Source organism: Diachasma alloeum, unplaced genomic scaffold, assembly GCF_001412515.2.
Source record: "Diachasma alloeum isolate Michigan unplaced genomic scaffold, Dall2.0 Dall_scaffold_00540, whole genome shotgun sequence".
NCBI lineage: Eukaryota > Metazoa > Arthropoda > Insecta > Hymenoptera > Braconidae > Diachasma > Diachasma alloeum.
The window spans coordinates 247,834-271,232 of NW_021680672.1; the positions used below are offsets into that span (position 1 = coordinate 247,834).

At 39.3% G+C, this 23,399-nt stretch overlaps 4 protein-coding genes across 5 annotated transcripts; 2 read left to right on the forward strand and 2 right to left on the reverse strand.

Annotated features, from left to right (window-relative positions):
- Positions 1 to 398: 398 nt before the first annotated feature.
- On the reverse strand, positions 399 to 11,258 carry LOC107042967 (high-affinity choline transporter 1). Its single transcript, XM_015264240.1, has 11 exons — positions 11,066 to 11,258; positions 8,378 to 8,576; positions 6,705 to 6,812; positions 6,377 to 6,605; positions 5,691 to 5,919; positions 5,058 to 5,408; positions 4,898 to 5,001; positions 4,195 to 4,609; positions 2,942 to 3,529; positions 2,141 to 2,331; positions 399 to 2,080 (listed from the first exon to the last, which is right to left on the reverse strand). Exons 2-11 carry the CDS (start codon positions 8,550 to 8,552, stop codon positions 1,813 to 1,815), a joined length of 2,658 nt encoding a protein of 885 aa, XP_015119726.1. The 5' UTR covers positions 8,553 to 8,576; positions 11,066 to 11,258; the 3' UTR covers positions 399 to 1,812.
- A 787-nt stretch (positions 11,259 to 12,045) lies between these two features.
- On the reverse strand, positions 12,046 to 15,702 carry LOC107042970 (transmembrane 9 superfamily member 3). The gene is made up of 7 exons (XM_015264243.1): positions 15,408 to 15,702; positions 15,097 to 15,292; positions 14,900 to 15,025; positions 13,902 to 14,671; positions 13,356 to 13,711; positions 13,199 to 13,282; positions 12,046 to 13,103 (listed from the first exon to the last, which is right to left on the reverse strand). Exons 1-7 carry the CDS (start codon positions 15,486 to 15,488, stop codon positions 12,959 to 12,961), a joined length of 1,758 nt encoding a protein of 585 aa, XP_015119729.1. The 5' UTR covers positions 15,489 to 15,702; the 3' UTR covers positions 12,046 to 12,958.
- A 177-nt stretch (positions 15,703 to 15,879) lies between these two features.
- LOC107042965 (nucleoplasmin-like protein) lies at positions 15,880 to 18,827 on the forward strand. 2 transcript variants are annotated; one of them, XM_015264237.1, is made up of 5 exons: positions 15,880 to 16,019; positions 16,300 to 16,415; positions 16,927 to 17,140; positions 17,234 to 17,310; positions 17,493 to 17,803. In XM_015264237.1, exons 1-5 carry the CDS (start codon positions 15,998 to 16,000, stop codon positions 17,577 to 17,579), a joined length of 516 nt encoding a protein of 171 aa, XP_015119723.1. In that variant the 5' UTR covers positions 15,880 to 15,997; the 3' UTR covers positions 17,580 to 17,803. The 2 variants fall into 2 exon arrangements, with proteins under 2 accessions (XP_015119723.1, XP_015119722.1); XM_015264236.1 differs by lacking the exon at positions 17,493 to 17,803 and adding an exon at positions 17,991 to 18,827 and having other exon boundaries at positions 15,882 to 16,019.
- Positions 18,828 to 19,018: 191 nt separating this feature from the next.
- LOC107042963 (coiled-coil domain-containing protein 18-like) lies at positions 19,019 to 20,416 on the forward strand. Its single transcript, XM_015264231.1, has 5 exons — positions 19,019 to 19,071; positions 19,164 to 19,323; positions 19,377 to 19,518; positions 19,585 to 19,988; positions 20,210 to 20,416. Exons 1-5 carry the CDS (start codon positions 19,019 to 19,021, stop codon positions 20,414 to 20,416), a joined length of 966 nt encoding a protein of 321 aa, XP_015119717.1.
- The last annotated feature ends 2,983 nt before the right edge of the window (positions 20,417 to 23,399 follow it).

Below are 23,399 nucleotides of genomic sequence, written 5' to 3' on the forward strand. Positions count from 1 at the left end.
CCCGAGTTGTAGGCCCGAGTTTGTAGCAGCGATGTCAGACAAGATATGAATGTGTTTTTGGGCTCAAATGAAAGAGCGGCTCGAGAAATGGCGTGCTAGGGCCTCTAAACATGACAAATGTCTCTAAAGATGATGTCTGTTTTCAACTGAAAAGCAGTGTCTAGGAGGACAATGGGGTCTAGGAGTATGTATAGAACATTGGGGTCTAGGAGTCTCCCCTGCTTCAAAACCATCTTTAGAGGTCCGAATTGAAAGAAAATTATTCTCTATTTGTTCTTTATCATGAATAATTGAAGAAAGACTTGATCCAATAAATAATGACGCTCATTTTTTGAGAATGAGGCTATTTTTATTGCAAAATCTCGAGGAATTACAGGATAACAATTCTCGGGATAAGAAGAATGTACCGGCAATTAAGAGAGCTGTCCCAACATTATTTATTCACCTCAAATAATCAAATTCACGTGACTATTTCAAACAATATTCCATCGTGATTAAATATTTGATACTGTATTTCCATTAGATGTTGATGCCCAACTTTGTCATGTAACAATCATTATCATTACATTCTCTACAATACCCTAATTTTAAATTCAATTTCAGTTAATTTAAATCTAATTTAATTTAAATTATCATTGAGATCATTTTTATTCGTCTCAGTCTTAAGACTATGGTAATACTGGCACAGGTCGCAGATGTCTTTCTCATTCACCTCTGAATACGAAAGTACATAATAGGAGAGGAGGTAGAGTATTGCACAATGTTATTGAACGCATTTTTTCAAGTCTTTTGGGTTTTGTCAATCTTTTGGATTTGTTGGTCATTCATAAGTAGAATGAGTTATGTGAAATGGGTGGAAATACCGAGTGACAATTCCAATGTTTCGATTGTTAATGGAGTGAGCACGACGTGCAATGTACAATTATGGGCTGACATAGTTGAAATTTTAGTGTTGATTAACATTGGTCTTCCTCTCTACCGGCAATTATCATACATTGAGCTTGAGGATTACAACTATAAATACAAATTACGATGTTTCTACTGGATAACCACCCTTTTTTTCGACTAGGTGTATTGTAAATGCCATCGAAAGTAAATAAACACTATTTAATTTTGTACAGTTACTGCCTCAGTGCAAAAATATCATATATCAATTGATTATCATTTTCACTCATTTTCTTTCATTGGACGTTCTCGTTCGACACAACGCGTGTTCCATAATTTCTCTCTCCGTCTAGAAAAACCACTCTTCAACCGTCATTTGATTATCTTTACAATTACATTTTGCATTCCTTCTAGGTATTAATATTTATTTTAACTATTCTTTGGAGAGTTTAGTTTTAATTCGTCTGTACATAATCTGAAGCTTAGCCTTCACGTTTTCAGGGGTGTCATCTGTAAAAATTCATGAATATTCATTTATATTTTTATTATATAATTCATTTATATTTTCCGAAAGAAACACTTTAACAGTGACACACGGGGCGAGATTGTGAGATTGCACATGAAAATGGGAACTTCCTATCCCGGCCTTGGAATTTTATTCCTTCCTACACTCCTAAAAATTTATTTCAATTTACGTAAGTTGAATAATTAAATTGAGCTATTTACGTAAAACAATTTCAATGAAAGCCTCAATTTTTGAACTCATAAAAATTGGGCAATTTCATTTTCATGGATTGAATTGCATTTTTAATGGATAATTGATAATCGAGAATAATAAGTGCCTGAATCTTCGTCAATTCAAGAGTAATTTTCTAACGGGGTGGCCTTGAGGGGCTGATGAGCATGAATATTATGACTTCGATGTGATTAAAATCTGCTAATAGCCTCATCATCACTAACAAAGTAATTTCCACTGGTGACAGCGGATCCGTACATGCTGTACGTAGGACTGAGAACTAATCCCCGTCCACAGAATCCTTTGTCGTCGGCGACTGAAGAGTGTCGGGCTATCGTTCCGTTGGATTTCTTTTCCTTCTTCAGGGTCATCCTGCAGTCGTCGGTTCTTAGAGGCATCGAGGGATACGCGGGCTGTCTCGCTAACGTCGTCAGGGCTCTGTCCCCAGTCTCGTTGAAGCTATCGAGTTGAAGGGGAAGATTATGCTTGCGGTAATGATTATGACGCGGGGGGAATTACCTGTGGTGTCTTACGATCCCTCGTTTTATCCTGCAGTGCTCATTCCCAGAACCACCGACAGCTGTTCCGTGGATCTTGCAGGCTTCCAGTCCGGGAACTGGGGATAACGATGTTGGACCGTAGGAGCCACCACTTTGGCGACGATCGAGAATGTGGACTAGCTCGACTGAGGGAGTCGGTGAAAATGTTCCCTGGAGACAGTCGAATGAAAGAGGCGAGATCATTTTTATGGGGTTTTTTGCAATTCAGTAGCCAAGTGGTAAAACCGTGTAAGTTAATTTTGACTATTAACCAGTTTTCAATGCATATCCCGGAATCCAAGGGAGATAGCTGAATTTTTATAAGAACCTTTTTTGTAGGGCCGATTGCGAGCTACAACGAACGTTATCACAAAAATTTCGCTATCTCCCTTAGATTCGGAAGTATTCCTCGAAAATTCTTTTACCACTTCGCTACTGGATTGAAATTACATATAATTTCTATTGGAATTGGTTTGGAAATTCCATTAGTTTTTCGTGAATTCTATTAAAAAATCCTGGTATTACTGTCAATTTTTTTAAAATGTCAAATTGAAACTATTTTACAAAAAAAATCAGTAGATTTCCATATTTATACAGTTTTTCTTTCTATTGAGGCATTTCCTGTAGGAATTTCTCAATTCAACATTTCTATGGAGAATAAACTAGTAGAATACGTGAAATGTTAGTTTGTTATTATTATGTGGAAATAATTATGGACGATTGAAGTCATCACTGCAATCGACATTTTTTAGATTAAAAGAAATGAATAAATTATATTTACATGAGATGGTCTTCTCAAGGGAGTTGGTCCATCCATTCCGACGAGTTTAACACCCACAACGTTTTTCTTGACAATTCCCCCAGGTGTCTCCTGCACATTAAGATTGAGATTGAGATTGAGTTCCAGGGAACTTCTGTCAGCAATTCGTTCAATTTCCCTGGCCTTCTCGATGTTCGTCAATTTTCCGTAAGTATGATTACAAGTTTGCGATGGTGTTGCACACACTGCATTAGTATTGGTGAGTCTGATGGCATTGGTTTGAGCCTCGTTCGACATCAGCACTTGACCCAGTGGTGTAGCTGTTAAATTTCTTACACCGAGTATCTGACCGTCGACGTTATTGAGCTGTGAATGCTGGGAATGCTGCACCCGATTACGACCCGGTGTCTGAGTGACATTCTTTGGGAAGGGGCGGTTTATTCTCGATATTGGGGTATTGTGGACACTCATGCCACGTCTCAATGTAAAATCCGGCCGTTCGGCGAAGCTGCCGTAGTGGGTATTGGTTTCTTCAGAGTGAGAATCCTCGTAACTGGGGCGATCTGTGTCGTCTTGACTGTCTGTCGAGTCTCGTCCCGCTGAGCTCTCCTGTATTTGAAGAAAATTCGATAAATTGCGAGGCTGTAAATGCAAATTATTTAAAGTTCTTCTTAAAAATAATTTTTCATGGCTCTTAATGCAAAAAAAAACGATGAAAAAAATGAAAAATTGAAAAAAACATTTTTTTTTTCATTTCTTTTCTACGTATGACGAAAATTAATAAAAAACCTTACTGAACTCGTTGAAATTCTATTGAAATTATTGGATACGGATTTTCTAAGTTTTTTCTATATTTTGTTTTGTTTTGCATTACAGAATCCGAGGGAAAAAAATTGAAAAAATTATGTCCAAGTATTTTTGTAGAAAAAATTTCAAGAGAATATTCATACAGAAAAATCGAAATCTATTGGCATTCAAATATCTCATAGAATAAGCGCAAAAAACAGATAGAATTTCAATAGAATTATTTCCGGGTTTTATGATTGTATTAATAATAATAATAGTAATAATTAAATATAATATTTATAGAACTGAAAAATCAATTATTTGAAATAACAAAAAAAAAAATTCAAAAAATTCTTTTCAGTAAAATATAATAATAGTTTTTTTTCCCAATGAAAAAAATCAAAATTAAAAAATCAAAAAATCAATAATTTTTTTTTTAATCAAAAAAATAGAATAACGAAAATGTTTCATTTCTCTTCAAAACTCACGTGCATTGCTGAATCTATGAGTAGAAGAGCAGCTCCAGAGCTGCTCTGAGCGACGCCCTGCTCCTTCGATTTGCTAGTAGTGTAGATCCCCAGGAAGTCGCAGCATCTGGGGCAAGTGTCTCTTCCGGCTCCGAAGAGGCCTCGCGTAATCGAGCTCACTAGTAACGAGCCCACGATTGCGGACAACATGGCAGTAGTTCTGAACGGGAACTTTTGGCTCTGGGTTCTGGGGTCGAAATAGGGGTACCTGATGAGGGGTGGAAGACCCAGGGCAGTCTCACCCCCGCCGATTCGCAGACACAGGGAGATTAGGTAGCCAGCGAGGCACCCGTAGGCGTCAATGTACGAGGGCCAGTGGAGGACCGCCAGTAGTTGGGGGAACAGGACGACGTAAACCAGATCTGACGATAAAAATCTGACGGTCGAGGGCAATTAGTCGCAATAATTCGTATTAATTATTCGTCAAATGAAAAAAAAAATTAACGATGAGTAAAAGTGAATGAAGTGATGTATTTAAATGGATAAATAAATAAATAAAGTGAATAAATTTAAATGAATTATTTAAATTCGGTAATTACTCTCAATATTTCATATGAATTATTCATCAATGGGGAAAATGAAAAACGAATAAAAAATGGGAATTAATTAATTAAAATAGATAAATGGATACATGAAGAAATAAGACGAATAAATCACTACTCACGAAAGATGATAAACGCTTCTCGCTGTCAGAGCCACCCCCGCAGCAGCCCCCGTCATCATGAGCAAAGTAATTCGCAGGATCCATCCAATCTCCCTCTCAGACGCCTGAAACAAACAACGACTCAACACCCCCAGGATCATAAATAAGGTGGACTATTTACCTTCGGTCTAATTGCCATTCTGTAAATATTCCTGGTGAACATACTGCTGCTGGAGAGTACGCTGGAGTTCGCTGAGGCGAGAACAGTCACTGAAATTGTTCCCAAGCCGACAAATGCAACCCACTGGGGTGTCAGGTGCTTCAAGACAATTGGGAAAATTGAGCCACCGTCGAGACTGGGAAATGATATTGTCCGATTGAATCCATCAATGAGCGACCAGTCTGTGCCCCTCGCTACTAGTCCAATCATTGCTGAGGGGAGGGCGACTACCAGACAGCAAATCATGGAACTCACTGAGGCGGTTTTCGCCAGGGAGATGGTTTTTATGTTGGCAATGCGTTGAAAAAAACTCTGTGAATTTTAATTATCGATAAAACAAATTGGACTATTTATCCCATTTTTTTTTATTCATTTCAATCCTATGAGGGACTCATCAATTAATAATTGAAATTAACAAATCGTTCTTTAAATCAAATAAAAGATTTATTCAATTTATTCAATTTATTTCTTTATTTATAAATTTATTTACTTCAATTGAATAAATCGTTCTTTAAAGAAAATAAATTATTTATTCAATTGGAATAAAAGTGTAAGAATAATTACATGGCAATGAGAGAAGGAGCTTCTTATTACCTGCCAGGGTATGCCACCGAACATTAGAAGAAACATTCCGTCTATCCACTCGGCGAGATCTCTAGTTTGCACTTCACCCAGCCAATCTTTTCGCCCCAAGTTTCTCTCCAACGATACCACTGGGTTCAACATTGCGTACGGAGTGCTAATTGCCAAACCAAGCGTTATACAGGCCAACTGGAGAGCATCTGCCGACGCCGGGGTGTATAGACCACCAAAAATTGTGTATCTAAAAGCGTTTATGTCTATTAAATTTCGAGAGAAGGAGAATTAACCAAGTTGGAAACTGGAGGCTTTTCGTTTTATTTTTCTCATTCCGATGGATAATATTAAATAGGGGAGGGTGGGGCAAAACGGCCCCCCTTCAATTGTCAATAACTTGTGAATGACATTGTGAAAATTCCCAGTTTCAACTTCATTTTGAAGATAATTTTTCATTCTTCAAAACGAGCTCTAACTCATCCCAATCGGATTATTGAATCGGAAAATATTGACGATTGAAGGGGGGCCGTTTTGCCCCATCCTCCCCTATATTAAAAATTGAAATTATTAATCATAATGGGTCTCCATTATGATCAAACAAGAAGAAGGGTTTTCATTATGATTTTTTTTATATTGAAAATTGAAATTCAAAGGTCTTCATTATGATTTTAATGATGAATTAATTCTTGGGGATGTGAACTTACACAAGTAGCATCAAAGCGGAAGTTCCGACACTGAATTTCGCCTCAATCCCTGCGACAACGCTGAGGGTATTGGCGAGTGCCTTGAGCACAGCGGCCGACCATAAAATATCACCGATGAGTGCTGGGAGAAAGAGTAAAGCCCCGAGCTTGGCACCGTATCTCTGTTGAAATGGATCCAGCATAGTCACGTATTCGGCTTTTCTCATGGGTTTCACGAAGATCAGACCACCTGGGGCAGTGGAAATTGCTCATGTTTCGGTTGTAAAAGTGAAGTGGCACTCAGTATCAGGATACATGCATTAAACTGTTTTTTAGCTTTTAAATTTACCCAGGAGGAGACTGAGACTGTAGCCAATTGGAACCTGGCACCACACCAAACCCCTGGTGAACATTGATTCCGCCGTGCCGTGAACGAACACACCCCCGACCCATGTCGCTGAACGCGTCGGGGAAAGAACATTGAATTATTTGAGCTGTTGCGAAAATTTCATGAACCGTGGGAATTTTAATGATTCGGAGTTCTCGGAGGGGGTGAGGATTGGGGGATAATGAGGGGTTCAGGGGACATTGGGCTTTATTAACGGGAGGAATTCGTTTGATCTGATCAAGAGTGCACGGAGAGTGTTCAGTAAAAATTACGGGACAATTCGCTCGTAATTTTTTACAGGAGATTCAGATAAAAAGTACGGAACGCTCGGGAAAAATTCCGTGACAGCTTCGTAAAATTAAAGATACGCAATTTTTACTGAATATTTCTCTCCGTGTGTTCAGACAAGAGTGAACTTTAGGAAATATAAACGGAGAACGAAAAAATCGTGCACATCGTGAGGAAAATACATTCGAAATATGAATGAAGCAACTTAAATTCGTATTTCCATTTCAGGGGGTATCGGACGATTTTTCCATCCTCCTCATCACTCCGATCCACTGTTTCTCCGCCCCCTCGACTCGCAGATAGTCTCATTCACGAAAACGTAATATATATCGGTCCGAACAAAATACCGAATAAAGGAGGATGAGAGAAAGAGTGAGAAACTGGTGTGTGTACTCTGCGAGACTTTTTTATTCGTGTTTCACGGGGCTTTGCATTCACGAGTGTTCATTAAGGTAATGGGTAGTTTAAAAAGCCCGCGGTTATCCCTGAGGCTGACCTCCACTCGGGGGTGAAGAGGACCTGAGGGAAAAAAGAGAGATTACACCGGTCGATTTACCCTTTTCCTTCCTCTCGCCGAGGCACGACAAAGTGTCGTATTATCAGCCCTCGAATGATGCCAAGTATAATAGATCGCGGAGCAGATTCACCGATGTCGCGATTTTTTTATTGAAAATTTCGTGGCCCAGACGTCTTATCCCCCCGGGGAAATCTCGTATACGCAAGCACCAGTCCATTGAGACGCGTACGCCTCATTGTTGCCACAAGTGGGCACCCCCGTTTTATTGCCGACTTATTCCATTTTTTTTCCTTCGCTCCGCGATTATTCAACCGGAAACAGCTTTATTTCCTTAATTAAGAAACTCTCAGCTTCCTCTCCAGGGAGCTTGCTAATTAATGCGAATTAGGGGCCAACCTCCTGCGTTCTTCTTTCACTCCTTATTATTATTACTCCAGCGAGGTTTTTCATTCTCTTTTGGGTTCTCGCAATTTCAGTTTGTATTTCAAAGGAGAATATTTGTTTTACGCTTTTTTACTCCCGTCAAGTTGCCCCGGCTTTGGGCAATCAACTCGCTTTTTTCGGGCTTGAGGGAAACAAAAGTTATAATCTTCCACCGTCCAATGCAGTTCTAAAGATGAGTGATTTTTTATTCGTTTTGAGGTTTTTTTTTTCGTTTTAAACTTCAAAATGAATTTTTATTCGTTTTGGAGCTGGAAAATTGTTTGGTTTTTCTTTAATTTTTGTTTTTTACGTGATTTAATCACAGGATTGAGGCCTTTATTGCGCTCGTGCAGCGAGCCAATGATTTATGATTGGATATATTTGATAAATGACATTGGATACTCACCAACGAGTGTGAAGGTTCCCAGTAGCAAGCCGAGACCGCGGTTGGCGAGGATCAAGTCGTCCAGGGATTTTCCGTGGACTTTTTTACGCTTCGAGGCTGCCGCCCAGACACTAATACTCAGGACAGCAGTGTAGAATACACCTATCCCGGCAACTCCCGCCGCGTAAAGCCCCATCTCGATAAATCCACCTCCTTGGGTCTATTAAAAATAAAGGGATAACATTGTGCGGAGAGTAAATAGGCACTCGAAGGACTATTGATTCTTCCTCTTCATGGGGAGAGACATTTTTTTTGCATGTTTTTTCTCCTGACTCTTTGTGCGAGCTCTCTTTGAATAAAGAGTCAATTTATGGGGCTTTCACATTCAACGGATCAAGCTCTTTTTCAATATTTACGGATTTCTGCGCTGCGATTGGATAATGAAATATTTCCGGATCTGCTGAATTTATTTAAATTGAGAAGAGTTCTTTTTATTTGACAACGCGTAAATTCTGCAGAATTTAAAAATAATTTTTTGTAAATATCTCAAGGGCGATATAACTATCATTAGATGATATTAACGATATATTCAAGGCAGTCATTCAAGTTGAATGACAAGTGGGGTCAGGTCACGACCCGGCCTCACCCTCAACTGAAAGTTCAAACTGTCTCCACATTGATAATTTTTTTATTTTGTTTCCCACCTCTATCCTCTAATGGCTTTTGTACCTGACACTATTTCTGTCATTCCCCCACGATAAATGCAAGTGAACTATTTCCGAGTGTGGATTACTCTCGACCGGCCCCCGGAAAGTTCACGGGTCAGAATGAATCTGTCTGTTCCACATGCTGTCCTGACAGAAATGGATTGCTAAATGTTATTCACGTATTCATGGTCACTACGAATTATTCCTCTATTACCGTTTCCGCATGCGACCAATTGGAATTTTAAAATTGTGCTGTGAGAACGGTGAAATAATTATCTTCAGCATTTGCGCCTCGCGGATTTTTTATTTAAATTATCGGAATTGAATGAATGCATTTTATTTAGAGTGAAAAATGCAAGCAATTCTGTTCGTTTTTTTCACTTTATGTAAAAACCCTCAAAACGTCAAACAAATTTAATTAATTTTCCATGAAATTGTCACGATTTCCGATCATAAATAAATAAATAAAGTTTTGACGTTTTAAAGGGTTTTTAGACATTAATAAATTTATTCTCTTTCATTTGCAATTAATTTGAATTTGATTTACAGTGAAAAATACAAATAATTCTTTCAGAGGAGAAAGAGAAGGAATTTATTAATATGTAAAACCCTTTAAAACGTCAAAATAATTTAATTTCGATGAGTTCATTACTTTCTCAATTAACTTTTCATAAAATAGTCACGAGTTCCGATCATAAATAAATAAATAAAGTTTTGACGTTTTATAGGGTTTTTAGACATTAATAAATTTATTCTCTTTCATTTGCAATTAATTTGAATTTGATTTACAGTGAAAAATACAAATAATTCTTTCAGAGGAGAAAGAGAAGGAATTTATTAATATGTAAAACCCTTTAAAACGTCAAAATAATTTAATTTCGATGAGTTCATTACTTTCTCAATTAACTTTTCATAAAATAGTCACGATTTCCGATCATAAAGCCGGTAAACTATAATCCTGACTCGTGACTTCATCAACTTTACAAACTCGGTGATTGCGGCTTATGCTGTGGCATTTAAACGGCCGTGGGATTTTCCCTGAAGATAATTTATCCGCATGGCCTGACGCCAGAATTATATACATATATACGATTAATCCTACCTTGGTACTTGGAGTACCTCGTGCAAGAGGATGTGAAAACCAATCGATTGGTTCTGTTCATCCTGGTCCTCATGCTTGATCGGCTTTGTAATATAGTGCATCAAGGATGCATGTAATGATTTTCCAGGAATTATGCGGAACAACGGAATTATTCATCAATTATAGGGATTGGGTGTACCCCTCGTCGAGGGGAGGGCGAGTAATTTGAGTGGAGAATGCAAATGAAAAGTTGTCTGCGTGCAAACTAGACTTGCGGTAACAGAATCCCTTTATCTGGGTCCGGACAAATTGCTGGAGAGCCTGGAGCAATGGCTCCGAAAGCGTCATATAAGATAGGGGGTGAATATTCATAGTTATTTGACCCTGGAGTCACTGTCGCAATTGTGTGCAGTGAATGGAGATTGCAGGGGGAAGTGGAATATTCATTATTGATCAGACAATTTCGGGAAAGCCTTATTTACTCGGGAAATTCTTCGCAAAGAATTTACTCATTATAATTAATTGCGAATATTCAGAGTGAGCTGGATGGCGCATTGTTCCAGGGTGTATTAATAGCATCGGAGGAGCTCGGCGGTGCGTTGAAGGGGATTTAAAGTATCCGGAATTCAATGAGATAAATCGACAGCAAACACGGGGTGTCGCTATTGAGTATTCAATGGAAAAATATAGGCCGGATACTCGAGAGTCCCTCAGTTGCAGTGAGTTTAATTCTATGAGCTGATGGGCAAACAGCATTCAAGTTCTCTCAATTGTCCTCAACATTTTCAGAAAAATTCCCCTTTTACGAATAAAATTATCTCAGCGCGCATTCACAGTCAGCAATTAAAACGAAATAAATGTCTACTCGAGTTTTTGCATTTTGCGAATGCAGAGGTGAAAAAATAATTTGAATGTTTTTACCTTCAGACTCCCACGGGAGTCACGAGATTTCTCAGGTCGCCATTCTAAATAGCCATCGACACCGTTCAGAGCGAAATGTTTTCCGTTAAATTTTTAGTAGTAAGTAATCACCGGTTTATCGTGGATAATATTGTTTACTGGATATCAGTAACGAAGTGGGATTGTGGCACTAGACATACGGGCGTGCGACTGAGTGCCAGTATCTCCAGCATCCAATGCTGGACCACACGAGGGGTGGAAGAACGGTTGGAGAAGGGGTGGGATAAGAGATCCACGTGCAGGGGGTTGCCGGTTGTATTGATCTGTCCGCGCAAACTCCCGGCAACTTTGAGTTTTCCCTCACACATATTCCACCCCCTCAACGCACTCTTTCAGATTCCCTGTATCCGGAGAGTGGAGTTTACTCGTAGTGATCATCCCCCGTCGCCCCTCCCCAGACTCTTGAGTTTTCTGTTGTACGACTCGCTCGAGCTGAAAAACACAGCAGAAAACTTCTCGTCACTGCGCTATCCCTATTCTCAACACCTTCGAACTCAACCCCTTCCACGTATCTTCGACGACGTACGCTCAAGTTATAATGGGCTAATCGAATTTCCCCCATCCTTGATCTCACCTCTCAGCATCCACCTGCATATTTTATGGTAAACCTTTCAATGAGTTAGGTGGGTAATTGTGCCACTCGTTCACCTAATTGATTCCACTTATCGCCGATAAAACGAGCAGAAATTTGTGGGCTAGTGGATGATGAAATGCTGTTGGAAATAATTTTCTGAGGAAGAAAAAAAATAATTCAAAATTCAGTTAATGCAACTTTAAATTTAAAAATATCTATGCGTATGAATATGAATACTTTAGGGGGAATAATCAACAACATAGACATATATTAGTAGAAATTTTATATTTCTCCACGACACGAAAAAAAAATTATAATGATAACCATATGCGAGATAAATACGTGTATTAATTTTGATAACAGAAAATATCAATGAAATGATTTTTGATTGAGAAAACTTTGTACAAGTATATTGGTATTACATGTCTCCACGTCACAATGATTCATCTCTCCTTTTGATATCCTTCACGATTTACGCTACATTAATATAAATTAATTCATTGGCCAATAGTATGAGGATTTACATCTACGAGAGAATTTGTTAGAGGAAAATTATGATGAAATGGGCGTTGCACCCCTTGGGAAAAAACTAGTAAGTATCTGGCGTCGTTCTGACATTTCGCACCAGCACAGACGTCGAGCACAATTCAAGTCACTTGTTTAAATTCATTTTTATATTATACATGATTACAATTACTCTTTGTGCTGTTGTCGTGCATAATTGTCTACTCGTTTTGCAAATGCAAGAGGAAAATCTGATGGATATCCAGTTGCAAAATAATTTTACCCATAAAATTGAAAATGTAATAGCCTGAAGGACGAATGGAAGGAAGAATTGCTCAATCAGATTAATTTATCGCACCGAATGTGATGTTTTACACTCAACGTAACCCATCATCGACTTTCCATTAAAAAATGATCTATTTTGATCGCAATACTGGCTCATCACTCTCGAAAATTCATTAGCCTCGGCATTCGGGGGATAAACAGCGTTAAGATTGTAAACAAAAGGGAATATATTATATATCGTACAATAAAATTGTTATGATAAAGTCTGTCCAACTCAGCGAATGGTGACAGGAGTCCACAGGAGGCAGAGATAAATTCACTATCACTCAACTGGACGTCTTTTGCAATATCACAGTGTCAATGGAACAAAATATGTTGACGCAGTACAGACACTGAGCACAGATTTCCTTCATTCGGTTTTATCTTCTCCTTGTATTCACTCTCATGCACACGTACATTATTTATTTGGAAACAATTGCGGGAGAGGGGTATTAATCTATTTTAACTGTCGAATAGATTTTACGGACGAATGCGTTGGTGCCGATGTATCCTACCGTACCGCACATTATTCCAAGTGCTAAGCTAAAGAGTGCCATGTAACCGAAGTAGAAGGCAGTTTGGAAGAGGCCGTACATTCTGCAAAATCAAAGAAATTGTGAAATTAAATTGATCAATTGCATTATAATATTTTTTTTAGTTCTTTCCCGTATTTTTAGGTAATAGTCACTCACTTTGTTTTGAAAAAGAAATAGTAGAATGAATAAATATAGACGTATCCCGCGGTGGAAGCAGCAGCTAAGAAACTAGTCCATTGCCTGAGGATAAAAAATGTTGAAGTATCAAAAAATAAAGTGATAATCTCATTTAATTCATGAGAAGAATATTTACCATCTGTAGTCCTCGGCATTGAGCAGGAAATACGTGCAAACAATGGTTACGCAAACGGTTACGATCATAAGGATGACGAATACGAGGAGCATAAATCCGTAGACGTAGTAAATCTTGTACGCCCAGAAGGATGTGAATATAAAATACATTTCAATGAATATCGAGCCGAATGGAAGTATACCACCGAGGAGAATGATCACGAGTGGCTCCATGAACCATTTTTTCTCGGGGATGGGGCGAGGAACTGCGTTCACACGACAGGGCGCGTCTGGGGTCCCTGCCAGGTTCCTCCCCAGGATTGTGCCCACCAGGGTCAAGGGGAGAATCACGAATATACAGATGCAGGTCACTGCCACCTTTAAACATTTAAAAAATTGAAATCATTATATTTTCTGTTCGTAATTTCCAAAAAAATCTACGACTTTTTTTCTAGTTTTCAAAAACTTTTGGATAAAAAAATTAAGACAGTAGTGCAATTAAAAAATCGTTGCACTCGATTTTTTTTTGAGTTAATAAAAATAGTCGACGATGTAAAAATAAAATTACCATAGATCCAAATGGAATAGCTCGACTCGCATGATAGTACATGGCAATGAAATTGATGAAGAACGCTGTTCCACAGACCATGACAGGCAGCATGAAAGCACTAAGTATCATCTGTTTAATCCAAACTCTGCCCCCCATTCTGGCATAGAGACCCCCTCCAGCGTATCCATTCAACGGTGAAGTTGCTGCATACATGAAGATGGCAGTGGACAGCATCGAGCCCCTCTCCGTGTACAATTCCCCAAGAATTGCGAATATGATGACACTGAGTACGACGAAGGTGACTTGGTAGCCACAGCCGACCAGTGCTGAGAAGAGAATGGGATGGCTGGCAGGTCGAAAGACGTCTCCGTGCACCTGCTTCCAGCCATACTCGTCCCCCAAGTCCCTCTCTATGTCGTCCATCTCCTCGTCTTTGCTGTATCTCGCGTAGTCCTTTCGCAGTGTTCGCATGAGGATCATGGAGACAAGACCCACCAGGAATATCACCATCATGAAACTGTTGAAGATGCTGAACCAGTGGATCCGATGCTGGAAGAAGTTGGGGTCCAGGTACTTGTCAAATCTGTCCTCGAATTTGACACTACTCTTTCTCCAGTTGACCTCGTAGCTGAAGGCTATGTGAGCGTTTGGAGTTAATTTCACTTTGTTCTCGCTTGTTAAGTTAACGTCGACAATTTGCTTGCCATTGTAACCAATGTCGAACTTCTTGTGCGTCCAGATGTAGTAGGATATTTCGCCATTGTTGTCTTCAGGCTCTCCTACAACTCCTGAATAACAATTTCATTCAATTGTTGTTTTTGGGGGAAGAAAAAGGAATCAGGAAAGTTAATACTTGAATGCTTTAAGAGTATTCACGAATGGGGAATAAAGACTTGTAAATAAATAATTTCATTTGGCGAATAACTCTGGGAAAAATTGACCCAATTGCTTCACTCACTTGCAAACGAAATGCAAATAAAATTCACAGAAATATAAAAATAACCGGTATTCCTTACCCCATATTGGAAGATTATCTATATACATTTGATACCAATACTGGTTTTTCACAGCATAAATGAATGCCTTCAGGTGATTATCATTGAGTGCCTTGATTCCACAGAATTCGGTCTTTGCCACGTCGGCTAAAAAATTGAAAACGTAATTAAATACCTCATTGCTAGGAGGATTGTCCCGAGGAAATGCTAGTTTTTACCTCTGAATTCTATGTCAAGCCCACTGAACTTGAGCTCGATTCCTTGGAGAGCTTCTGACAGAGTCTCATGATAGTGACCAATCATCTCTTTGGGTCCAGCACAGAATGGCAAAGAAAAGTAGGAGTAAGTCTCTTGTCTATTGTGGTATGGGCCCACTGTGCTCATCCACAGTACAACTTCTTCATTATCGTCATACTAAAATGGCAATTGACAAAATTCGTTGGGTATCGCATGTCAACATGTTATTACATAAAATTAAAACGCCCAAGAAGTGGGAAAATTTACGATAAATGTACTTTTTAATACTCACAACATGATTGTGTTCGTCAGTACTGACGAGATGAACCAGGCAGAGTGCGAGAAAGAATAAAAATTGATGTGTTCCTAACATATTTATCCTCTGATCGAATAACTGTATTTGAATGTTCAACTAGTTCCACTAAATCAACGAATTTTTGCTAAATACTTGGGGAGACAGCCCCAGGCATGTTCAAAATATCATCAAAGTTGTTATAGTTGTACGTGGACGAGTTAACGAAAGCCGACACGAGTACACACTTTGATATTACGGTCGGAGGCAGTCGGAGGCTTGCTGATTGCTGATGATTCTGACACATATTACGTTGCCTTCTCATGGAAATTGTCTTGCTGGCTGCGTCGAAGGGTTATCGTCGCTCGGTGGAAATTCACGACCGATTCTCATGTGGTTGGGGGTCTTGTCGTTCATTGGTCCGTGCCCCGGGTTGGGGTTGGCTTATTTACCGATAGAGGGGACTTGCCAGCGTCTCTCACCAATTTTTCTCATCTCACGTCAGTCGCACAGTTGGTCGACGCAGGCACGTTATATTCGCCTTGCATTTTGTTGAGTAACGAGTATCCGTTTATATCAATTCAATCGTCATGGCAGAGGAATATCTTTATGGTAAATATTGATTACCGGCATCGGGTTATTATTCTCGAGGTGTTATTTATTCATGAGTGCTTTTACTTTCGGTGAAATGTACGGTGGAAGGTGATGAACGCATTGGCTACGCGACGCCGGCAGATTTTCGGCCATTGTGCTTCTCTGAGATGGGACTCGACCCCTCTGACTGAATTACACGAGAATTATTTTTACTCGGATTTGATAAATTGGAGCTTTTGGCTTTGGGGGCATCATGGGGTCACCGTAATTCATGGGGCATTGTTTATTTGTTTTTTAGGAATCACTCTGGAGGGGGAGAAGTCCATTGAGGTCTGGGATCCAGAACACAAAAATGACGACGCTGAAGGCGGCAACCAACATTTTGGCGTCGATCAAAAACTCATCATCAAAATGGTATGTGGGGTGATGTAGTCCAGCTTTGAGTTTTATTCTTGAGGGACACTTGGGGGCTCACCAACCCTGACGCCGAGCTTGAAAATCATTTTATGGCCACTGTTACTTGGATTCAATATTTTTTTACTACTTTTTTTACTACTTCAGCCCTCGCAGAATTTTCTCTTATTTTTCTTTATGTTCATTAGAATAGTGGGGGAAAGTTTAGAGGCATTGCATATATTGACTCGTCACGACGGTTATAATGCAAGCCTAGGCGCCATTGTTTGAGACAAGTTTGCGCGCCAACTATTAATTACAGTAGTTTGGGTGGGCTTCTGCAGGCATCGATTCTTTCGATTTCATATTTATCTTTATTCATTTCGGTAAAAAACTGCTGGAGAAAATCTTTTCCGAGTCATGTCTGCAGCGAAAAATATTAATTTAGGGGACTGTTGAGGGGTCAAGGGTCAAATTATGAATTTTGTTCATGATTTTAAAGTATTTGGAGAAAAAAAAAAATTTATTTCAGGCACTTTTGGGACCGGAAGCCAAGCCTGGCGAGCTCAATGTCCTGCAGGTAGAGGCCATGGGTCTGAAGGGACTCATCAAGACTCCTATTGCGCTTTTGGAGCGGGGAAAGACCGAACAAATTATTCTCGATCTCAGCTTTCCGGATCCACCAGTGACTTTCACACTTGTCAAGGGAAGTGGACCAATTCACATAGTTGGGCATAATCTTCTTGGTGAGTTTTTTTTATTGTCTCTATGCTACGATCGTCTGTCTTTCGATTTTTGCATTTATGTTGTGGTTATTTAACGATTTCTTTTTGCATCAGGAACTCACATGGAAGAATTTGATGACTTGGAAGATGAGATGGAGGAAGAGAACATCGATGACGAGGATGACGAAAAGGTGAGCCAAAGACTCAATCAATTTCCACATTAATTTTCATTTCATGCACGACATCTAATCATTCTCAACGCAATTGCGATTGATTTGAGAATAGAAAAAAAAATAATCAAAATCAAAGAAAAAGAAAATAAATGAATTGGCAAATTCAGGTATTGTATATAAAATAGAAATAAATATTTCAGGCTGCACAAAAGAAACGAAAGCAATCCGCGGATGGTAAAAAAAATGGCACCAAACGCGCCAAGATGGATGAGGCTATAGACAAGTAATGCGTTTAGTGCGATACCAGTGAAATAATTCATAACCATTCTTTTTGTTTAGATTTAAGTTTTTGTCTGAGGGTCAATCATAAGAGTTTAAAGTACATTTTATGGTCATCTTAAAATTAAAATAGCGAGAAATAAAAAGTTATAATCCTGGTATTCACAATGTTCCCTTTGTGTTACTTGAAAATTTTCATCGATTAAATAAATTATTTTATTTAAAAATCTGATTGGCGTGTTATTCTTCATCTCTACGATATACTTAAGTCCTTTCACTCCATCTTGGCGGTGTTTTTTTTATTCGAGAGAATCAATTTTTTTTACCCAAAAGGTGAGATTACATTTTTTCTCATCCAATTTAATTTTATTCCTTGGATTATTGGGGGTCTAAAGTTTAATATTATTTTGTGATGACAGGACACGGAGGTTGAGGACGATGAGGACGATGAGCCCAAAAAGAAGAATGCCAAATTGTCAGCTCCGGCCAAAAACAAAAATCAGGCCAACAAGAACAAGAAAAAATAAAGCAACTGTGGTGTTTGTCATTGTGGCCTGAGAGAGATAAAAAAAATCCATATTTTAGGCTAAGATATAACGCGTAAGTCCATTGACCATCATCCGTGCATTTGTACGAATTTACTAATCTTATCATCGGATTATTCGGATATTTAACGAGACAGGAATAGAGCCACCACGATTGTGCGACATTTACTATTATAGTTGACAAATTGATAAAAAGGAGTTAGCCATTAAATACTTGACACTGTCATTAGATTCTCCATCGTTTCAAGATCATTTTACTTTCTTGTTACTTCCAATTTTATTTTTTCTTTCCACAAAAATAATGTGAGAATAACTCACGATAATTGAATCCTCGTAATGACAAAGAATTATTAAAATAATGCTCAATTTTCAAGTCGTCTTCATCATTCATACTGTCAACTCTTCCAGATTAAAATACCAGTTAATAAATCATTGTCATGTAATTTCTATAATTTTTTTTCCATCGAGATATTCACGAAATAACGTCAATTGTCTGAAGATATTTCAAGTCATTCCATTTTCAACGAGTGGTTTGTACATTTATCGAGAGGTCACGAGTGTTATGTGATTTTTGTGTAAAGAAACACCGAATGCCTGGGCTTTACGAGGGAATCTTAATGAAGAGGCACAGGTATTTCTGGACGATCGACTGCACACTCTGTACACCTATTTTGTACATATAAGCGATACAATAAAAACATTTCACATAAATCATTCGAGCAATTATTGAGGGAGGATCGTCTGTCTTTTCTCTCTGAGGTAACCCTCACGTCGTTCTCGTCACACACAATTCCTTTGATATTATTTTTTTTCCCCGAGTAGTTTAGATTTTTGAGACTTTGTATTTGGTGTTGTTATGAAGAACGCAGGAAGAACTGGTCAACAGACCGAAATATGTTTAAATGAGGAAGAGAATAACGAAATCCGGACAGAAAGTGACAACTAAATTTCTCAGGTTAATTTAACTAACTTCAAACAGTCGAAGGATGGCTGGATCATGATAAATATTCATTAACGTCTTCTCCAATTGATTGGATCATTCGATAGGAGATTTACAAAGTCGTCAAAATCTTTAGAGGCACCAGCGTGTGGTTCGAATGGCCCTAGTCAATGTGATATGCAGAATATCTCGTCGAATGTAGAAATTTCAAAGCCCCATGAGTTCAACGAAATAGCCCCGGACGAAATTAATCGTCTGCGTCAGCAGGTAAAAAGAAACTCCACATCAACTTCAATTATTCATCTCACTGCTCTTTAAAGGTGAAGGAATTGACCGAGAAAATCGCAATAGTGGAAAATGAAAGCCATTTGAAGGACGTTCACCTGGAGAACCTGCGGAGTGACAACGAGAGAATAATCTCGGAAGTAAAGAAGCAACAGAGATGCAATCGTAATCTAAAACGTATGGACATGACGATAAAGCGACGAAAGCGTTTCATAAAAAAATAGATATCTGCTTTCATTTTAGAACAGCTGGACGATGAGAGGTTTTTTTACGAAAAAGAGAAAGAGCATTTCTCACAGGAGATGGAGAACCACAGGGTCAAGTGCGTTGGCAGCACTTCCAAGCTCCATCTCCAGCAGTACAGGGAGTTGGAGAGGGTGCGAGAGGCGCTGGAAGAGGAGAATAAAGAGATCAGGGATGAACTCGTGGCGAAAAATGAAACTACTTATAATTTGTGCATCAAGTTCTTGAGGATGAAGGACGCGAGGGACGTGTTGAGGGTGAAATTGGACGGGTTGTTGAGGGATCATCTCCACGTTATTGCTGAAATGATGGAGAAGTTGGATGAGGCCAGGGAGGAGCTCAATATCATCGTTTCAGAGAAGTTTCAGGACCCTCTACCCATCAGCAAAGCTAAATTCCTTCAGGTTGCGTTTCTATGGGGGCGGGGGGTAAAACGAGTCGTCTTTAATCGACGATAGGATTTCGATAAATGAAATTTTATTTTGAAGCTTAAGGAAATCTTGAAAATGAAAGAAAGACTGGGAATTTTCAGTCGCTATCCAGTTATCGACAATTAAAGACGGTTCATTTTTTTTTCCGCTTGAAATCATTTCGTCGATGATGTTAAATCGTTTGTATTCAATAGGTAGTCCAAAGAAATAGCAGATTAGTGTACGAAAACGCTACCCTCAAGGTTCACATCCAACAATTAACCCTGAACATCGAAAAGTTGAAGGGTCAGTCGCAGAAACCGAAGATGATTGATGTAGACACACGAACGATAGCTAAATTGAGTGTTTGTAGCAGTAAGAAGAGGAATATTCTGGCTGACAGGGATTTTTCACATATGTAAGTGCATTCCCCTCCCCCCGCGATCATTTTTAATCCCCAAAATTCACGATATTTGCAGACCATGTAAAAACGAATGCTCAAAGCACTCGAAGAAGCCCCAGAATTATTCCAAGAGACCACAATACTCAATAAAATCAGATCGGGTGTCCAGTGCTCCTGGAATTATCCAAAAGTCTTGTGCAAAAAACGCAGAGGACACTTCGAGAGATAGTGACGAATCCACAAATAATTGATAAATAGTTCCATGAAGATTAAACAAACGCAACTTTTACTTCTTTCATTCATTCATTTTCCATTTCCAAAACGAAAAAATTGGGAAATTGTTTGTTTATTAAGCAACTCACCGGGGTTTTCTCGAGGTAAATTGATTTTCTAGTCGGCGAATCGTTAAATATCGCATAGTTTTATTGAAAAAAAATTATGAATAACTGGTAATTGTTGGGGAGTCGCGAAGCGATGCGCGCCGACGTCTTTGAATTTTATGGGGAAGGGAGGGCGGTCGTTTGTACAATCTTAGATGGACACATTACGTTTTGGATACGCTCTAGGGAAAATGGCGACAGTACGGGGGGGTGGAATAGATGGGCATAGAAATTTGTGGACGCATTCCCGGATGGGCAGATTCTGATCAGGTGGTTGAACAGGGTTCGGTATTGGAGATATCTTCAGGAAATGTCTTACCAGTCGACGTTTTTAGTGCAGCGGCACGCTGAAGGATGGCGGGATTATCCTCATTTCAAGCGAAATTACTCACTGAATCGAATATAAGTTGAATCAGCCAGTGGAGAAGTAAATGAGCTATTAGCGACGGGAGGAAGGTTTTGACGGTGTATTTAGAAATGACGGCGATCTTTTGAACGGTAATCATCAATTTTGGAGCCTCGCTTGGGGCGAGGGTATCAGATTTCGATTTTTTCAGGGGGAAAGTCGACTTTCGCCAAAATCGAATTTTTTGGCCGAGTGAAAGTCGATTCCGATAATTTAGGCGACGGGCTACCCAGAACTCTCAATAGTATAGGGAAAAAGTGAAAAATGAAAAAATTTTTTTTTCACCTCAGGCCCAAGGGTCAGAACTTGAATTTTTTCAGGGGGAAAGTCGACTTTCGCCAAAATCGAATTTTTTGGCCGAGTGAAAGTCGATTCCGATAATTCAGACGACGGGCTATCCAGAACTCTCAATAGTATAGGGAAAAAGTGGAAAATGAAAAAATTTTTTTTTCGCCTGGGGCCCAAGGGTCAGAACTTGGATTTTTTCAGGGGGAAAGTCGACTTTCGCCAAAATCGAATTTTTTGGCCGAGTGAAAGTCGATTCCGATAATTTAGGCGACGGGCTACCCAGAACTCTCAATAGTATAGGGAAAAAGTGAAAAATGAAAAAATTTTTTTTTCGCCTGGGGCCCAAGGGTCAGAACTTGGATTTTTTCAGGGGGAAAGTCGACTTTCTCCTAAATCGAATTTTTTGGCCGAGTGAAAGTCGATTCCGATAATTCAGACGACGGGCTATCCAGAACTCTCAATAGTATAGGGAAAAAGTGAAAAATGAAAAAATTTTTTTTTCACCTCAGGCCCAAGGGTCAGAACTTGGATTTTTTCAGGGGGAAAGTCGACTTTCGCCAAAATCGAATTTTTTGGCCGAGTGAAAGTCGATTCCGATAATTCAGGCGACGGGCTACCCAGAACTCTCAATAGTATAGGGAAAAAGTGGAAAATGAAAAAATTTTTTTTTCACCTCAGGCCCAAAGGTCAGAACTTGGATTTTTTCAGGGGGAAAGTCGACTTTCGCCAAAATCGAATTTTTTGGCCGAGTGAAAGTCGATTCCGATAATTCAGGCGACGGGCTACCCAGAACTCTCAATAGTATAGGGAAAAAGTGAAAAATGAAAAAAAAATTTTTTCACCTCAGGCCCAAGGGTCAGGACTTGAATTTTTTCAGGGGGAAAGTCGACTTTCGTCAAAATCGAATTTTTTGGCCGAGTGAAAGTCGATTCCGATAATTTAGGCGACGGGCTACCCAGAACTCTCAATAGTATAGGGAAAAAGTGAAAAATGAAAAAAATTTTTTTTCACCTCAGGCCCAAAGGTCAGAACTTGGATTTTTTCAGGGGGAAAGTCGACTTTCGCCAAAATCGAATTTTTTGGCCGAGTGAAAGTCGATTCCGATAATTCAGGCGACGAGCTATCCAGAACTCTCAATAGTATAGGGTAAAAGTGAAAAATGAAAAAAAATTTTTTCGCCTGGGGCCGAAGGGTCAGAACTTTGATCTTTTCAGGGGAAAAGTCGACTTTCGCCAAAATCGAAAACGACCCCCCCCAATTTTATACTCCATCTGAAAAGTAGTTAATTGTAAATAAACTATTTCTAAACTATCCCACAAGATTGGAATTGATTTATCTGGAAATTCATTATTTACCCGCTGACAATAAATAAATATCGTAATGTTGTATCGGGAAATGATAAATGGGACTGGCGAGCCCCTCATTACCGACATTGGACGCGCGAGTTGGCCAAGCGCATCACAAGATGGCGGCTGCTAGTCTCCCGCGTACGCGTGCCGTCCTGTTACGTTCTGCGAAGCTTTTCCTCTCATTTTATTTCCGAGCTGAATTCAACTATTTCTTGATAGCACAACTCTTAAAAATAAACGGGAAAATAAATCAGTCATACGTGCCGAGTTATTTAACGTGAATATCGAAGATTAATGAATTGGAGGCTGTCTAATGGGTGAATAAATCAATGGGTGACTCTTGTCGCCATGATAAACCGTCATGTTGTCAAGATTTGTCGGAACAGGAGGCTAAAAACTTCATTAGCCGGCGGGAGAGGGGGAAAATCACGACTATTAACTGATTATGTCGGTTAACCTCGTCCTCACTTGTTCAATGTGGAAGGACGCGATCGGCCTCTCTCGCTCACTCTCCCGAGAAATGTAAAGGTGGCCAGTTGGGGGTGGGGGAGTGAAAGAGCCTCGTTTGTGCTTCTCAAA

Coding starts and splice junctions, on each gene's coding strand:
- LOC107042965 (XM_015264236.1), top strand. CDS start 15,998: ATGGCAGAGGAATATCTTTATG. Junction 16,020..16,299: donor GGCAGAGGAATATCTTTATG/GTAAATATTGAT, acceptor TTTGTTTTTTAG/GAATCACTCTGGAGGGGGAG. Junction 16,416..16,926: donor AAAAACTCATCATCAAAATG/GTATGTGGGGTG, acceptor AATTTATTTCAG/GCACTTTTGGGACCGGAAGC.
- LOC107042970 (XM_015264243.1), bottom strand. CDS start 15,488: ATGTTAGGAACACATCAATTTTTATTCTTTCTCGCACTCTGCCTGGTT. Junction 15,026..15,096: donor GCTTGACATAGAATTCAGAG/GTAAAAACTAGC, acceptor TCAATTTTTTAG/CCGACGTGGCAAAGACCGAA. Junction 13,283..13,355: donor AATGCCGAGGACTACAGATG/GTAAATATTCTT, acceptor TTTTATCCTCAG/GCAATGGACTAGTTTCTTAG.
- LOC107042963 (XM_015264231.1), top strand. CDS start 19,019: ATGAGGAAGAGAATAACGAAATCCGGACAGAAAGTGACAACTAAATTT. Junction 19,072..19,163: donor GTGACAACTAAATTTCTCAG/GTTAATTTAACT, acceptor ATCATTCGATAG/GAGATTTACAAAGTCGTCAA. Junction 19,989..20,209: donor GCAAAGCTAAATTCCTTCAG/GTTGCGTTTCTA, acceptor TGTATTCAATAG/GTAGTCCAAAGAAATAGCAG.
- LOC107042967 (XM_015264240.1), bottom strand. CDS start 8,552: ATGGGGCTTTACGCGGCGGGAGTTGCCGGGATAGGTGTATTCTACACT. Junction 5,920..6,376: donor TCCGCTTTGATGCTACTTGT/GTAAGTTCACAT, acceptor AAACGCTTTTAG/ATACACAATTTTTGGTGGTC. Junction 2,081..2,140: donor GGGATCGTAAGACACCACAG/GTAATTCCCCCC, acceptor TCAACTCGATAG/CTTCAACGAGACTGGGGACA.